The sequence below is a fragment of the Monodon monoceros genome, unplaced genomic scaffold, assembly GCF_005190385.1.
Source record: "Monodon monoceros isolate NGI ecotype Baffin Bay Population unplaced genomic scaffold, NGI_Narwhal_1 Super_Scaffold_8, whole genome shotgun sequence".
Taxonomy (NCBI): Eukaryota; Metazoa; Chordata; class Mammalia; order Artiodactyla; family Monodontidae; genus Monodon; species Monodon monoceros.
Genome location: NW_021703785.1, coordinates 64,271,881 through 64,290,329, shown reverse-complemented (window position 1 = coordinate 64,290,329; position 18,449 = coordinate 64,271,881). Strand labels below are relative to the sequence as shown.

Here is an 18,449-nt window from a genome sequence, read left to right as displayed (position 1 = left end):
CCTGCTTCTTTTATTATATTAACTGATTAAGAAATCAATTAAAAATATACTCATTACCCTTATGAATGATACCAACCTTCGATTGGTTAATATGGTGAAATGCAAAAATAGAAACCTGCTTTCCTTGACACACTGGAAATAATGATCTTACAAGAGAGAGTGCTATTTGGTAAGCTCTTTAGAGGACTGAAATAGTATCTTAACTGTATAACATGAAAAGATTGATTGAGCACAATAAGTACAAAGGCCTTGTTGCTCATGGTTGACACCAGCTGAACATGTCACATTGTTACCAGTGTGTTCAAAACAATCACAAACATGGAAAATGTGCTACTTTAGTTTTTCCACTTAAAAAGGATGTAGAGGATGTAGGCTCTGGTTTAGAATATGGAAAAAATAGGCTTATTAGATATAAAATTTTAAATTCTGTACCCTAGAAAATAGATACTAAAGGGTGACAGTTATGTATGGGGAAATTTTTGATTAATTATAATTCAAGCATGCTAAGAAATGAACACAAAGAATGAACTTAATTTAATTCTGATAATATTTTAACTGGACTTAAGGAAGACCTTGTGGCGATACTGACCTGAACATAAAAAAATGTAATATTTTTATATCTGAAAATCTTTAGAGAAAACAATAGGTAATTTCTTTTTTCACATAGTTTAGATCATTTTCTGGCTGAATATAGTAAGCTGGGGCAAATGAATTAGGATTCACCTGTATTATTATATTGTAAGTAAACAGTCATTAATTGATTTGTCAGTAAATTTCCTATTCATACTTTGTCTTGGTTTTTGTAAGAAATACTTGTCTGGTTGTGAAAAAAATCCTATGTAGCACAGATGTCTGATGGCCTTAGATGATTTCATATTTCAAATATTAAATCATAATTTCTGTTGATCTAAGGTGGATCTTATACCTTTTTACCCCTTTAACTCAGTTATTCCTAGAGAATAGGAATTCTGTGGGAGTTTCTGATTACATATCTGAGTAGAGTCATATTTTTATGCTGTGAGGTTTTGCTTTGGTTTTCAAGATTATTTTTGCTGTTGAATGTTCTTTGTTATGATTTCCTGAATATTTCTTTGACATGTATAATTTTTCTATTGTCATATTTGTCTTTTTTTCATTACTGTTGTTGGTCCTTAAAAGTTCTGAAAATATATTTCAATGTAAATTTATATTCATTTAAGAACTTGAGGGTTTTGCAAAACACTATCTTCTGAAGGAAATAATCACTGTAGAGTTTACTTCTTCTCATAATGTATTCTTCAGTAGTATAATTTTTAAAAAGTATTATCAACAATATTTTATTTTTTAAAGTCTAAGTTACTTTAAATAAAATAGATGTCATTAACTTTCAGTTATTTGTTCCCCTCTGTTAATGTCACTGAAATGAAAGGAAAATCATACTGCATCTTCTCTTACCTGTTTTTGTGTTCAGACTATATTACTTCACTTCAAAATATAAAATGGCATTTTAAGTTTTACAAAGATATTTAATAGAATAAAGCACACCCTAATTTTATAGTCACCACAGCCACCGTCAGAGAACCTTCTTAAATTGTAGAATTAGTTGCAAAAGAATGTAGTTATTATTGCCCCCTTCTACCTTATAGAAAAAAATATTTGTTTTTATTTTTTGAAAAAAATGAGATAAAAATTTTGAAGTACATATAAGTATTATAATGAATATATCCCTGCTGTTATATAGGATTTGAAGTGACTGTGTAAGTTAGGTCATGTGTTAGTTTATTGTAGAAACACACTAGGGTAGGAACCAAGAATTGGAAATCTATGAAGAAACAAGTTTGCTTCTTCTGCGACTTCCTGTATAGCTGCTTTATTCCTTCTGTATGTAGACTAACCTTTGTGAACAAAACAAGGCTGTCCTATAGTTTCTCTTTTAAATCATTTCCTAATTCAAGAGCCCAACAAAGACTAGATATTGTTTCTCAGAACTCATTCCAATTTCTCAGAAAAGAAAAATAATTCGGCAGGTAGGTACCCATGGTCCGTTTAGCCATAACCAAGAAAAAAGGTCATTAAGTACGAATGTCAGGGGAAACTCAAATAGAAGAGGAAATGTGGCTTAACTAAGCATGGATCTTAAAATTGAAAGTGTTGTTTAGTGTGCTGGGAGGAAATACTTATGAACAACCAATCACACTGTCCTTTTGAGGATGTATTTGAAGTCCAAATTTAAAGAAAATTAATGTGCTTATTTCCAACTTTTTCAAAGAATTTAAAAACCTGAGAGGTCTTTTATGTTGTATATATTTATAGTTTATTTGTAAAGTATACAGTGCTTATATTTTTAATATTCGTAAGTGCTCAAAATATCATTTATTTCTATATATTTTAGGGTAATCTACAAATTATTGGCCTCTAAAAGTGAAAGTATTTGGGTTCAAGCTCTGAAGGTTCTGGGATACTTTCTGAAGCATTTAGGTCACAAGTAAGTTGATGTTTTTCACAATGACTTGTAGAAATATCTACTGAAACTGCATTTCTACTAGGTTTGTAACACGTGAATTTGACTGGAATGATCTTACAATAGAAAATAATAACTTCTTGTGGTAAAAGTTGTAAAAATATTTTGTGAAAGAATCGGTTTTTGTTTTGTTTTGTTTTTTGTTTTTTTGCTGTACGCGGGCCTCTCACTGTTGTGGCCTTTCCCGTTGCGGAGCACAAGCTCCGGACGCGCAGGCTCAGTGGCCATGGCTCATGGGCCCAGCCGCTCCGCGGCATGTGGGATCTTCCCGGACCGGGGCACAAACCCGTGTCCCCTGCATTGGCAGGTGGACTCTCAACCACTGCGCCACCAGGGAAGCCCCAGAAAGAATGGTTTTTAATAGTAGTTTATAGAACAAAATCACATTTAAGTAATATGGTTTATTCCTGTTGGCCTACTGGAAAGAAAATATTGTTCTTTTAAGGATATAATAAAATATTTCATCAAATAAAATGAAACACATAGGGTTATGATTTCAAAGAAAACTTGCTTGACACAGGGGAATTGAGGTCTCCCTGAGACCTACTCTTTTGCTCACATGCTAAGTCAGTATTTAATGTCTGTCTGTATTCTTTTCTAACGTTGAGGCTTATTGTGATTTGAAGATCCTATAATATCTCTTTTTTCACCCAAAGTCCAGAATTTAGATGCTTTTAAAAATCACCTGCTGATATAATGAATGTTTTCCATACTGCGTTGTCCTGTGCATGAATAGTCTTGTATAAATCCATTTTCTATACAAATGAGCCCAGGAAAGTAGTACTGCCGTTTAGTAATGATAGGTGGGGTTCCTCTCAGAACTTTAGAATTGCTAATTTTTTTTGGTATTTTGATTTACCAAGAGTTTATCGGTAATACTGATGAAAACTGCACAACATTCAGGTAAAACATCTCTAACATGCTAAATAGTCTAGAAGAGTAGATATTATTTTCATTTTGGTACCAAATCAGTGGTTAAGTAAGAGAGAACAGAAATATTATATATATATATATATATGTGTGTGTATATATATATATATATATATAGAGAGAGAGAGAGAGAGAGAGAGAGTAGTTCAACAAAACCAGGATTGTAGAAAAGAGTAATGTGCATCTGAGGAACTATAAGTGTACTAGGTGATAGAATACTGCAAGTGAGAGCATATGCACCATTAACAAGAAGAGATAATGATCACTCATTTAACTTTGGTTAAGTAAAGGAAATTGATTGGGAATAATTAATAAAGGATTCTAACCCTATATGCAACTTCTTAAAAATTGTCAAGAAAACACATTTTAAAATATAGAAATGTGGAAAAGATAAACAAAACTAACCAGTACATGAAGAAGAGTCACTGGAAAATACTGCTATGGAGTACACAATAAGTTTGATTAAAAACTTTACCATAAGTTAAAAAAGTAAGAAATAAATGAATTGCTTCTGAGAAAGGGCAGCTACTAAACAGAATTTCAAGAAGTTGAAAGAACTGGTAGAATATCACTGAAATGTTGAATCATGAGCTAAGAAAATTTTGAAAAAAATTGGTGGAAAAAACTACCACACAAAAATGGAATTGGAAGACACTCAAGGAAGAGAAACTCTGTGGATAACATAGTAAGATACACAGAAGATAAAAATGAAAACAAAGCAAATAATGTGTGTGGATGAATATATGAGTGTTCAGAAGGATTAAAGAGAAAATGATTGATACAGAAGGCACAGAAATTCCAAAAATGGCATAAATGGAGTTTCCAAATAAGAAAAGCAGACAATGTAACTAAGCAAATATTTAAAGCTATAATTCATTGAGGTCCTAATATAGATTTTGCCATCAGTATTAAAAGGGCATACTTGTGTACCAGGAAAAATTTTCCTGAAATGATCAGTATGAAAGTGTATACTATTGGATTTAAATATAAGTAAAAAAAAAAAAGTTCTTTTTTCAGCAGTGCACAAATTAAAGGAGAAAAATTGTCTGGGCTTAGACTTCTCTATGACAACTTTCAATATAGAAAATGTAGATACTCAAGTGAAGAAAATGGAAGCCAAAGTATCCTTTAAATAAAAAGGGTGCTGCCAAACAATTTTTAACCGTATAAGGAACTGTTTTTCTGAATAATTCTTGAGAAAATTGCTGGGGGATTAAGTTCAGCCAATTAGGATTGACTGGACAGACTACAGCCAAGTACTACTGGTGAACACTGAATTAATTTAACAGTAAAACTAAGACTAAGACAAGTGTTTGAATTAGAGTAACAGACTGGAATTCCCTTTTTGTATGCCCTAATAAGGTAGAAATGCTACCATTATAATGAATTGAGAAAGGACTAGGGAAAGGAGGCAAGTAGACAAAGTTCAGAGAGTCAAAGGATATCCATGTAAGCTGACAAATTAGAAATGCAGGCCTATTGAATAAAATTGGATGGCTTAAGAGAGAGGAAAATTTGAGTAAATATGCTGATTTTATCCTTGCTCAGAGTAGGGAAATACACTTCCTAAACACATAGAGGACTTCTTATTTCTTTACAGTTACAAAGATAAGCAGTTAAAACTGTAATGCTGACAAAATATTAAAAAACTATGATTAAAACTGAGAACAATACATGTAATGGAAGTTTTAAAAAAATCCATAAAATTTAGGAAGCATAACAAAATGTGACATATCGAGCACCAAACATATCTGCTATAAAATAAATGTAAAAGTACTGAAAATAAAAGGATGAGTAAAACTATACTACATAAATACAAATGAAAAAAAAGCAGGAATCATGATCTTAATATTGGACAAATTAGAATTCAAGCCAAAAAAGCAGTAAACAATATAAACAAAGATACTTTATAACATTAAAAGTTGAAACTTTCATGAAACAGAAATTACAGGAGAAATAATCACTAATAATTTAAAACATTAAAACAAATTTTAATTCACCCCAGTCCATAAAAAGGCAAAAGAGAGAGTAATCTAAATAATAAGGTAAATCGGATTAATATAGCTTGAAGTTGGTACCATACTGATAAAGAATATAACTTCAAGTGCTCATGGAACATGCATGAAAATTTGACATGGTGTAGTAGGCATCAAAGAAAAATTCCAAAACATAGAGACAAAACAGGCAAGATTCTCTTGTTAACATGCAGTGAAATTAGAAAATAGGAACAAAATCAGAAACCAAAGTTTCTTCTACCTAGACATTTAAAATTTATTAAACGATTTTTGTGTCAAAGAGAAATGGACACTAAAATTGCAGAATTTTTAGAAAACAACTTCAGAAAACCTGTGGGAGACAGCTAAAGAAGTGCTTAGAGGATTATCATAGCTGTAGACCAATAGAAAAGAAATAGAGAAAAAAAGAATTAAAATGTAAAAGTTAGATAAAGAATAACAATAAATGGAAATAATAAATAGGAAAGTAGGAATTAATGATTTAGAAGACAATCATTTAAAAATCTGATTTTTAAAAATCATGATAGAAATGGATACATCACCATTAAGCAACTCAAGAAAGGGCAAAAATATGAATGTACAAAATAAATGATAATTTTCATAATATAGAAACAGTAATTCAAAAGGATTTTACATGATAACTTTCATAGCTTTCCCTAGAAATTGGTAAGACAACCCAGTAGAAAAATAGGCAAGGATATAAATGAACAGCTTGTAGAGGGAAATTACACGTGGCACATAAACATATGAAAAGAGCTGATTTCTACTTGTAATAAGGGAAATATAATCTAAAACTAAAGTAAGACATCATTTTTCACACATTAGATGGATAGAAATATCAAAATTCAGCATCCATCTCTGTTAGCAAGGTTGTGGGAACAGCAAGCATCTCACACATTGCTAACTGGAGCATAAATTAGTATAACCCTACGTGTAGTGCAATTTATTAATTTTGATCAATGTCTGTCAAAATTATGAATACATATACTTTTTAACCCAGTAGTTCATCACTTGCACATATGTGAAATGATGGCTATTTAGAGTTATTCATTGTTGTTTTGTTTATAATAGTAAATGTTACAAGAAATCTTAAATTTCTATTAATAGAGGATTTGTTAATAAGTTATAGTTCATTTATTAAATAGAGTACTATGCAGTTATAAACAAAACCAATGAGATAACTATATATACAGATATCACAACTGTATTGTTAAAAGATTATAAAAATAGTATAGATGGGTATGTATTAGATGCTATTTTTGTATAAAGAAGAGAATATGAGAATATAATACTTATATTTGTAGTGAGAAAGTCTAGTAGAATTCATAAGAAATAAGAAATCAAGAACAGTGGCTTCTAATGGGGCGTTGGTAGAAACGAAGATGGATGTAGATCATGTAAATATTTTAATCATGTGAATGTTACATATTGAAACAGTTTTTCAACAAAAAATTGTTTGAAAAACTATAAATATAAAAAGCACCTTTAAAATCTTGGAAGAATTTTCAGTATTTATGTTATTAATGGAGTTGGATTAAGTAAAATTAATGACCGATTAGTTAAAATGAGGAGTTATTTATTGGAGCAATGATGGAGCAAAAGGACTAAGGCTAACACTGAAATTGAGTGTTAGTTTAACTGCTTACCTACACAATTCAAATGATTCCTATCAATGTGACTATGAAGTTAAATTTAGTAGTCAAAAAATAACACTTAAAAGAGAGCATGTACAGCTTGATGGTTAATAGAGATAACTGGTTGATAAAATACAAGTAGTTCATCGGCTTAAGTTGGGCTGCCTAGGTTTGGATCCTAGATTAGCCACATGTTTTCTGAGTGGTTTAGAAACATCTTTGAGTCTCAGTTTTTAACCCTATAAATGAGTGAAATCATACTGCTTCCCTCATTGAGTTTTAAGGATAAATGATGTAATAGATGTAAAGAGGTCACAGTATATTGCTATATGTTAATTTAAATAGTTAACAAAAATGTAAGAGGTACAATTTAATGTGCAGTTTTGATAAAGGTAGAATATTTCTTCATTATAAGGTATCATAAATAGCTGACACCAAATATAAAAATGAAGCACTAGCAGTATTCAAATAGCAATCAGATGTTTCTACTATAACCTAATCATTACTAGTAATTATTATTCAAGATTTGAAACAAATAAAACACACAATCAGTTGCAGGAAATAGGTGTCATTGTTTATAGGTAGTTTGATTATATATCTAAAAACCTAAGAGAAGGCCACCGCCACGACGTCGCGCCAGGATGGCTGCGAGGAGCCCACTGCTCATGGCTCACTGGCCCCGGGAGGGGATTTGGGGGGACATTCCTGGCAGCTGCTCAAACTGTTCGTTTTGGGGATCCTCCCTGTTTCTCCCTGCTTGGCACTGGCTGCCAACATATGCTTTTCCTTGGTGGAACGGAAACATTCATCTGGACGAGCTGACGAGCTCCAAGACTGACTAAAGGCAACATCTGGATGCAGTCGCCAGGAGTTCTGGTTACTTTGACCACATCTAGCAGAGATGCAGAAAGCCTTACCAAAAGCCCAGTGCATTCATTGTGAAGCTGCCCAACACTTTTAGCATACCTGGGGTCAGTTAGGAGGGCAAAATGTCCATGTGAGCAGGATGAGCTCACCCCGTGCCTTTCAATGATCTCAAACATTTGCCATCTACCCCAGGACATGCAAAGTACCACCTACATGCGAATTGGATTTCTTGGATGTGGCGGGAGAAGGGGAGGAGAAGAACATGTTTCTACCATCTTTATATAGTAAATAAGTAATAAGGAAAGACTACAGTCCATCTACTAGGGTGAAGTACAACTCCACTTACTCTGTGACTAAGCAAGTTATATAATATCGGCCTCACTCTCCTCATTGGTAAAACAAAAATAATAATAGTACCTGCCTCATGAAGCTGTTGAACACTGATAAGATGACAAATGTAAAATGGCCACACCAAGTAACTTCTCAAAGAATGTAGGCTAAAAGAATTAAGTTATTTTACCATATTCTCTCTGTGTCTTCAACTTCGATGCAGAAAAGCCTCCTCCATTAAAAAACTTCAAACTTGATCTACGGTTCACCCTCACAACTAACCACATCTCCACTTCTTTATTTTATTTTATTTTATTTTGATGTGGACCATTTTTAAAGTCTTTATTGAATTTGTTACAATATTGCTTCTGTTTTACGTTTTGGTTTTTTTGGCTGCAAGGCATGTGGGATCTTATCTCCCCGACCAGGGGTTGAACCCGCACCCTGCTGCATTGGAAGGCGAAGTCTTAACCACTGGACCACTGGGGAAGTCCCACCATCTCCACTTTTTTAAATGTCCAGTTCCTTGAAAGAGGAGTCTGCACGTGTGGTCCTGCCCTAGCTCCCATTCACGCTCACCACCTGCTCCCTCCCACACAATAAGTGATGAAGATCATTCATCAACAGCCCTTGCCACCTGACTTGGAGTGTTTCCCAGGCTCCCCCACTGACATGCTGGACACAGGACTGGAGTGGGTCACTAGAATGCGGACAAACACTATATTTGCCACTTGTGAGCAGAAACTTTGAATGTGCTCACTTCCTTTACTTTGGCCTCTTTCATTCTTGTCTTCTTCCATGAGAACAGCATGGAAAAGAAAGGCTGCTGCTTTAGCCTGAGTCCTGGAATGAGAGGATGCCTTGAGCCCAGGAAAGTCCTCCAGAATTGCAGCCAAATCACAGGCTTCATTTCATTTCAGAAGACAATAAATGTTTTATTCTGTTGGGAAAAAAAACAAAAAACAAAATCTAAGAGAATCATCTTTAAAACTGTTGAAACATGAGATATCACCCAAAGTCCGCATCTCATTTGTGTATGGAGGAGTCGTTTGATAGTGAATCTGAATTGGGTTCATGGATGAAGCTAATCTGAAGTCTGGGTGGGGTAGTCTCTTCTAACACTGAGTTTATAATTTCTGTAAGTACCTAGGATACAGGTTGGGAGATAATCCATACACTTTAATTGTCAACTGAACTGGAGATAGGCTTGACATCTATCACAAATATTGAGAAGTCTGTTCTAAATAATATATGCAGCTATTCCCACCTCCTGAAGATGGAACTTAAATCCCCTCTCCTTGAGTGAGGGATGGACTTACTGGCTAACTTCCAAAGAATAGCAAAACCTGACTCTTTTTCACTGTTGAATAAGGTTAACATCACCAGTCATATGTCATGTTGATATGTATTCCCTGATGTAATATGATGAGAAGGGCACTTCATCTCTGTGACACTCTTCTAAAACATAAATAACCTCAGTCTAATCGTGAGGAAACATCATACACCCCTAGATTGAGAGACAGTCTACAGAATACTTAACCAATACTCTTCAAAACTGTTAAAAGGCATGAAAAACAAGGGATGGGAAACTGCTACAAACTAGAGAAGTCTAAATGTAAAGTGGTATTCTGGATTGGATCCTGAACAGAAAAAAAAGGTTATGGTGAAATCTAAATAAAGTCTGTAGCTTAATTAATAATATTGTACTTATGTTGATTCTTAGTTTTGACATATGTACCATGATTAGGTAAGATGTTAACGTATGGGGAAGCTGGGTGAATTATATATGGGAACTCTCTGTACTATCTTTTCAACTTTTCTGTAAATCTTAAAATTTTCCAAAATAAAAAGACATATAAAGTTGAGAAACCCTACCTTTGATATATGCTTGAATAGAAAGCCAAACTGTTCCTTCATGGAGGTGGCTTAATTACAGTTATTCGCAGGACAGAATTCTAACAAATGGTTCAAACAGATGATCAGAATGCCCAATGCTATACCATACTAAAGCTATAATAATTTTAGCTTCTAAAAATTTTAAAGCACATACTATTTAATGTTTACTGTGGAAGTAAAAATTTCTCAACCAAGTATGTTTGTTTAATGTCTTAACTTCGAACAATGTAACTTCTGGATGAATTCTCCAAGATAATCACACTCTAAAAGGCACTGTTGGGCTTCCCTGGTGGCACAGTGCTTAAGTGCCTGCCAGTGCAGGGGACACAGGTTCGAGCCCTGGTCTGGGAAGATCCCATATGCGGTGGAGCAACTAAGCCAGTGTGCCACAACTAATGAGCCTGCACTCTAGAATCCGTGAGCCACAACTACTGAGCCCACGTGCCACAACTACTGAAGCCTGCACACCTAGAGCCCGTGCTCTGCAACAAGAGAAGCGACCACAATGAGAAGCCTGCGCACAGCAATGAAGAGTAGCCCCCGCTCGCTGCAACTAGAGAAAGCCTGCGTGCACCAACGAAGACTCAGTGCAGCCAAAAATAAATAAATAAATAAATAAATTTAAAAAGCACTGTTGGTAGTTACATGAATAAACATGCTATTAGTTGTTTGTTACAGGCCTGTTACATGTTGACAGCTGTTTAACCTAATAGTGTCTTTCATTTTTGGACTAGCTGAAATTAGTCCAGTTTATCTGGCAGAGCCAGTTGTCTGTTAGTTAAAAGTAGTGGTGCGGATTCTGGGGATACAGCAGTTCAAAAAGAAAGCTTCCTCCTCATCTACTCTCAACTCCAAGCTATTTGGCTCTCTTCTGCCAAAATGTTGGCTCTTGTGTGTACAAATGAGTCTTGATGTTCTGTTGGGGTACCAGTAGAGAAAAATGGCAACTCGTGAGGGATTTTTTCTCTCCCATGGGAATGACAAACAGGTGAAGAATTATGTTAGCAGCCTAAGGTAAAGACTAAAAAGCAGCAAATTTTAAGAGATGTTTTGATCTCAGATATCTCTGCCTCCCATTCTCTCTCCTCTCCTCTGTCTCTGTCTTCCAAGGAATATTAACATTGGCTTCTATTTAAGTTACCACCAGAATGCCAAGAGGTACCTGAATTGATGGGATGAATTTTCCCTGTCCTGAAGTTGTGGGAGTGTAAGGATATTGGAGTGCTAGGATGCTGGCTTTGGGACTTACAGCATGCTGAGTTTTGTACTACAGATCAGTGTGCTTAGAGGGATCTTTGCCTTACAACACCTGCAGGGATCTCATCATTTAAAATTCATAGTAGGGAGATCTAAGTGCAACAGTGTGAAAATGGAAGATAACAACTCAGTTGAAGGGGCATAGCAACCAGAGACAGGAGATAAGAATCATCAAATTATGTACTCAATGAAATAGAACTAGTGTGGAAGCTATCATGGAACCTTTGAATTTTACCTTTAAAAAGTGCATCTGAGATTCAAGTAGAGCACCAAAGGTGACATTCTGCTTCTTTATATCATTATTTTTCCCTATTCACCCAAATTAGTGAACTGGAAGATCTCAAAGCATGGACCAAAAACATAAAATGAGAAACTATATAAAGGCATAGGAGACTTAACATGTGACTAATAAGAATAATTGGAGAAGAAAAACAATGGGTAAAACAAGATATCCTGAAACACTTTATACTACTGAGAACTTAGAAATGTTGGGTAAAATATAGCAAAATTCCTTTCATATGTATAGCTGGGTACACAAAAGTAAGGGACATTCTCATATGTCAAAAATGAAGATCAAACATAATAGAAGTTATAATTCTTAAGAAACAAGATCATATTGAAACTAACCATTCAGCTTTTAAACAGATAATCAGAAGTAACTTCTGGAAATGAAAAGGCACTAACTAAAATTAACAGCTCCATGGGCATGTTAAACAGTTTATACAGAAATTAAGAAAGAATTGGTGAACTAGAAGAAATGAAGAAACTATGTAAAAGCTCACCAAGAGACAAAGATGATAAATAGGAAAGAAGGTTAAGGATATAGAGAAAGAATGAAAGATTTCATAGAATAAAATATCAATACCTAGGAATAAATTTAACCAAGGAGGTTGAAAGATCTTTATACTGAAAACTGTAAGACATTGGTGAAAAAAAATGAAGAAGACACAAACAAATGAAAAGATATACCATGCTCATGGATAGGAAGAAACAATATTGTTAAAATGTCCATACTATCCAAAGTGATCTACATATTTAATGCAATTGCTATCAAAATGCCAATGGCATTTTTCACAGAAATAGAACAAATAATTCTAAAATTTGTATGGAACCACAAAAGACCCTGAATAGCCAAAGCAATCTTGAGAAAGAACAAAGCTGGAGACATCACACTTCCTGATTTTAGATTATGATCCAAATTTACAGTATTCAAAACAGTGTGGTCTTAGCATAAAAACAGACACATAAATCAATGGAATAAAATAGCCCAGAAGTACACCCACACATATATGGCCAATACTTTATGACAAAGGAGCCAAGATATACAGTGAGGAAGAATAATCTCTTCAATAAATGATGTTGGGAAAACTGGACAGCCACATGCAAAAGAAGGAAACTGGAACTCTAGCTTACATATTAGATAAAAATTAGCTCAAAATGGATTAAAGACTTGAACATAGCACCTGAAAACAGTGGCAATGATATTTTGGATTTGACAACAAAAGCAAAAATAAACAAGTGATTATATCAATCTAAAAGTTTCTGCACAGCAAAGAAAAGTCAACAGTATGAAAAAGCAACCTACTGAATGGGAGAAAATATTTGCAAATCATTTCTCTGATAAGCTATTAATATATAAAATATATAAAGACTTCATACAACTTAGTAGCAAACAAGCAATCCAATTAAAAAATGGGCAGAGGATCTGAATACACATTTTTCCAAGGAAGACATACAACAGGTACATGAAAACATGCTCAGCATAACTAATGCAAGTCTAAGCCACAATGAGATATCACCTCATACCTGTTAGATTGGCTGTTATCAAAAAGAAAAGAGATAACAGTGAGGATATAAAGAAAAGGGAATCCATGTTCACTGTTGGTATGAATATAAATTGGTGCACCCACTATGGAAAACATTATGGAGGGTCCTCAAAAAATTAAAAATAGAACTACCATATAATCCAACATTGTCACTTCTGGGACTATATCCGAAGGAATTGAAATCACTATCTCAAAGAGATTTCTGTACCCTCATGTTCGATACAGCATTATTTACAAATAGCCAGGACATGGAAACAACCTAATTGTTCATTGACAGACGAATGGATAAAGAAAATGTAGATACTTAGATTGTAGTTTTCTCTGTTTCTATATATAAAATGGAATAATATCCAGCCATAAAAAAGAAGGCAGTCCTGTCATATGCCACAACTTAGATGGACCTTGAGGGCTCTATACTAAATGAAATAAATCAGACAGAGACAAATACTATATCATCTCACTTATGTGCGGAATCTGTAGAAACCAAACTCATAGAAACAGAGAAAAGATGGGGGTTTCCCATAATCTGCAGGGTAGAGACTGGGAGAAATGAGTGGATGTGGTCAAATGGTACAAGCTTCCAGTTGTAAGATAAATGAGGTCTAGAGCTGAAGTGTACAGCATGGTGACTATAGTTAACAATACTATATTGTATAGTATTTAAGAGTTGCTAAGAGAATAGATCTTAAACGTTTTCATCACAAGAAAAAGATTTTGCAACTGTGTAAAGTGATGGCATTAACTAAACTTGTGGTAATTATTTTGCAGTATATACATGTATCAAAGCATTATGTTGTACATCTTAAACTAATGCTATGCTATATATCAATTACATCTCAATAAAACTGGGGAGGAGTGCAGCTGATAGGCAGTTGTAACAAATGTACCTCTCTGTTGGAGGGTGTTGATAGTGGGGAGAGGCCATAATACATACGTGGCATACATGGGGCCACCCAGGGGAATATGGGTAATCTTTGTACTTTCTGCTCGATTTTGCTGTGCACCTAAAACTACTCTAAAAAACAAAATCTGTTTAAAAGCATGTGTTGGAGGAGAAGCTGATAGGGAAATAAGAAACTAAAACAAAGTTTACTTGTTATTGGGGCAGGGGGCAGTGTGAATGAGGAGGAAAGGGTATGAGTTGGGTTTGAAACCTCTCTGTATCTTTCTATGTCATCATTATTTTTTACCCAGGTAAAAGTATTACATATTTTAAAAACTGAATAATAAAAGCTGGCGGGGCTTCCCTGGTGGCGCAGTGGTTGAGAGTCCTCCTGCCGATGCAGGGGACACGGGTTCGTGACCCGGTCTGCGAGGATCCCACATGCCGCGGAGCGGCTGGACCCGTGAGCCATGGCCGCTGAGCCTGCGCGTCCAGAGCCTGTGCTCCGCTACTGGAGAGGCCACAACAGTGAGAGGCCTGAGTACTGCAAAAAAAAAAAAAAAAAGTTGGCAGACCAATATTTAAATAGACCAAACTAAACTTTAAGGGAAAAAATTTAATGAAGCTAAAGAGGGGCATCATGTAATGAAAAAGGTATAATTCAACCAGGAAGGTAAAGCAATGTCATATTTATATATACTCAACAGCATAGATGAGGTATCGAAAGCAAAACTGAGATTTGAAAGATAAATCAAAACAGTTTAGAGGTTTTAACGTATTGTTTTTAAAAGAGCCATCACAAAGTATATATATATATATATATATATATATATATATATGTTTTTTTTTTTTGGCGGTACGTGGGCCTCCCACTGCTGTGGCCTCTCCTGTTGTGGAGCACAGGCTCCGGACGTGCAGGCTCAGCGGCCATGGCTCACGGGCCCAGCCGCTCTGCGGCATGTGGGATCTTCCTGGACCGGGGCACGAACTCGCGTCCCCTGCATCGGCAGGCGGACTCTCAACCACTGTGCCACCAGGGAAGCCCCAAAGTATAAATTTGAACCAAAAAAATCCATTGGCTTGATTAACACATACGTTCTCCTCAAGAACAGACAAAACTCTTCAAATGAGGCCATAAAAATTGACTCCATAAATTTAAATAAATTATTATCATATAGATGACTTCTCACCCACAGTGTGATTAAACAAGAAACCAGTGATAAAAATCAAACTAAGAAAATGGGGATATACATATTTTAAATAACCATAACATGACATCATTGTGCAGATAATAAAATACTTAGAATCAAAAGATATTAAAATGTTTGCATATTTATACTTTTGAGAGTTGGCCTAAGTGGTATTAGAGGCAACTTACAGCTCTAAATATTACAGTAAATGAAGAAATATGTTTTGTCTTTTTTCCCCTAGATTCTAAATGTTATGCTGAATGTAAGAGTACTTTAACATTAGGATATCTTTTAATATGGTCTACTTATTAACAAATTACAGAATAGCTATATAATAATAATGGGTACAAAAAGCTTTTTGTAAAATTAATTACGCATTCATCATAAATATTCTTAGGAAACCACGAATATAAAATGATTTATTTTACCTGATAACATATATCTACCCAAAACTTAACACAGACCTATTTAGTGGTGAAATGTTAGAAATAATCCTTTGCATAACTAACAATTAATCAAAACCCGTTTTCACCACTCCTGTTCAACATCATGTTGAATAATATAATGACATTTATAGGACACTGTACCTAAAGACAGCAGAATTGTTTTCAAGCTTCATTTGCAACATTCTCCAGAATATAATATAGGTTGGGCTGTAGTACATAAAACAAGTTTCAGTAAATCTAAAAGAATTGAGGTCAAACTGTGTTCTTTGACTACAACAAAATTAAATTAGAAATCAACAAAAAAGAGATTTGAGAAATTTCTAGATAGAGTAAATAGCACACTTCTAAATAACTCCTGGCTCTAAAAAGAAATCACAAAGAAAGATAGAAAATAATTTGATTTGAATAAAAGCAAAACCACAACACATAACAATTTATTGAATCCTAATGCATTGCTGATGGGAATGTAAGATTCTCCAGCCACGTTCCAAGAGGGTTTTCTAATTTCTTAAAAAATGTAGCACTTATTATACAACCAGATATTTCTATATTTAGGTGTCTGCCCAGGAAAGATGACATCATATGTTCACATCTAGACTTGTGCATGAATGTCCTTGGTACCGTTATTCATAATAGGCAAAAACTGGAGACTATCGCAAATTCCACCAATTGATGAATAAATAAATGACATATCATATGCCCATACGACGGAATACTATTGCACAATTGAAAGGAAATGAATTACTGATGCATACTGTGGCATGAATGAGTTCCTAAAAACATTATGCTAAATGAAAGAAGCCAGATGCAAAAGACTATATATTGTATGATTCCATTTATATGAAATGTCCAGAATGCAGGTTGGTGGTCACATGGGGCTAGTGATGGAAGTGGGGATTGCCTGCAGGTGGGCACAAGGGAACTTTTTAGGGTGATGAAAATGTTCTAAAACTGGATAGTAGTGATGATTGCATGACTCTATAAGGTCTTTAAGAAAGCACTGGCTTGTACCCTTATAAAATTTGTGGATTTTATGGTGTGTATATTATACCTCAATAAAGCTAATAAAAACTTGCAAAGCAAAATTTAAAGCTCTTAGCAAATGTAGAATAATAGTGTTATTGCCTTGGATTAAGGAAGAGTTTGTAAACTACTAAGTAAACATACATAAGTCATCTAGGAAAAAGTTGATAAATGTGATCATTAAAATATGTCATGTTTTAAAACCATAAAAAGTGAAAAGACGAGCCACAAAGTGAAAGATGATATTTGCAGTTTATTTGTAATACAGTGGGTTTGTATCCTGACCCTATGAAAAATCATGCAAACTAATAAGAAAAAGAAAAACCATTAGGAGAATGAAGAATATGAACAGTTCACTGAAGAGCAAACTTGATTTGGCTAATAAGCATATGGAAAGATACTCGACTTCGGTAGCAATCAAAAGTACAAAATTTAAAAGTTACCTTTAATACCCACTAGGGTGATAAGCTTTAAAATTTTTGACAGTATCAGGTGTTGGCAAGGATATGCATAAGAGACTTTCAGATCACTGGTGGAGTTGTATAATTGTTACAATCACATTGGGGAACAATTTGGTAATTTTCAAAAAGATGAAGCTACTCTGTGACTATTAATTGTCTCTGTGACATGGAGACATTCATGTATGTGCACAAATGTTCAGTGTAACATCATTGGTAATAATGAAAAGTTGGAAACAACGTAAAAGAATATCAGTAGGATAACAGAAATGAATTTAGGTATATTCATACAATTGGATATATTCAGCTTTGAAAATGAATTAACAAAAGTTAACTTTCATAAACCTAACATGAAGCAATAAAGCAAGTTGTAGAAGGATGTATAGTAGTGATATCATTTATCTAAACTTCAAAAATATGAAAAAATGGAATAAATAGTTTAGGAATAGGTACATATCTAATAAAAGTATAAAGACATGCATGGCTATATAAAAGCAAATTCATGATATCATTTACCCCAAAACATAGTGGAAAGGATGGGCTCATGGACAGGTACCTAGAAGTGCTTATTTTTAATACTTTATTTCTTAAGTTGTAGTAATGGTGGCTACATGAGTATTTATTATATGATTTCCTTTCTTTTTAAAAAGTCAGATCTTAAAAAAATAAATGGGTAAGGAAAGGGATAACAGAAAGAGAATTCAGAACTTCGTTGGCATTATAGAAATCAGATGTGATCTGAAAGCACAAAATAGAATCAGTTGAACTTGAAGTTCAAAACAAAAGTTCAAAACAAAACATTAGAAGACATTATACATTGATGAGAGGCACAGTTTACGTAGATGATGTTATGGTCATAAGCCTCAAAGCATCAAATATTGCATTCAAATATGTAAGGAAAACCATTAGAGATACTATAAGTAATTGATAAGAAGCAATAGTCTAGACAGTATTTCTCCTTCAGAATGGGGCCAATTGAATAGATAACATATAAAGATATAGGGAAATTGAGGATATATTCATAAAACTTGACTCAGTAGATATATGCTCAATCTTATATGCTTTAAAAATATACTTTATGGCTATAGGATATTTACTAAAATAAAAAATCATGTCCTTGACCATAAAGTAAACAATGTGGACACAGTAGAGATTTTACTGGCACCATTTTCTGACTGTAAGGTAATAAAATTG

The 18,449-nt window shown here is 34.2% G+C and overlaps 1 protein-coding gene across 6 annotated transcripts in view; it reads left to right on the top strand.

Moving 5' to 3' along the window:
* NBEA (neurobeachin) overlaps positions 1-18,449 on the top strand; it is a 618,768-nt gene that overhangs the window by 154,415 nt on the left and 445,904 nt on the right. For all 6 annotated transcript variants that reach the window (XM_029209906.1, XM_029209902.1, XM_029209901.1 and 3 more), the window contains one exon: positions 2,372-2,464. In XM_029209906.1, coding sequence (XP_029065739.1) covers positions 2,372-2,464 — 93 coding nt within the window. The remainder of the gene's footprint in view (positions 1-2,371; positions 2,465-18,449) is intronic.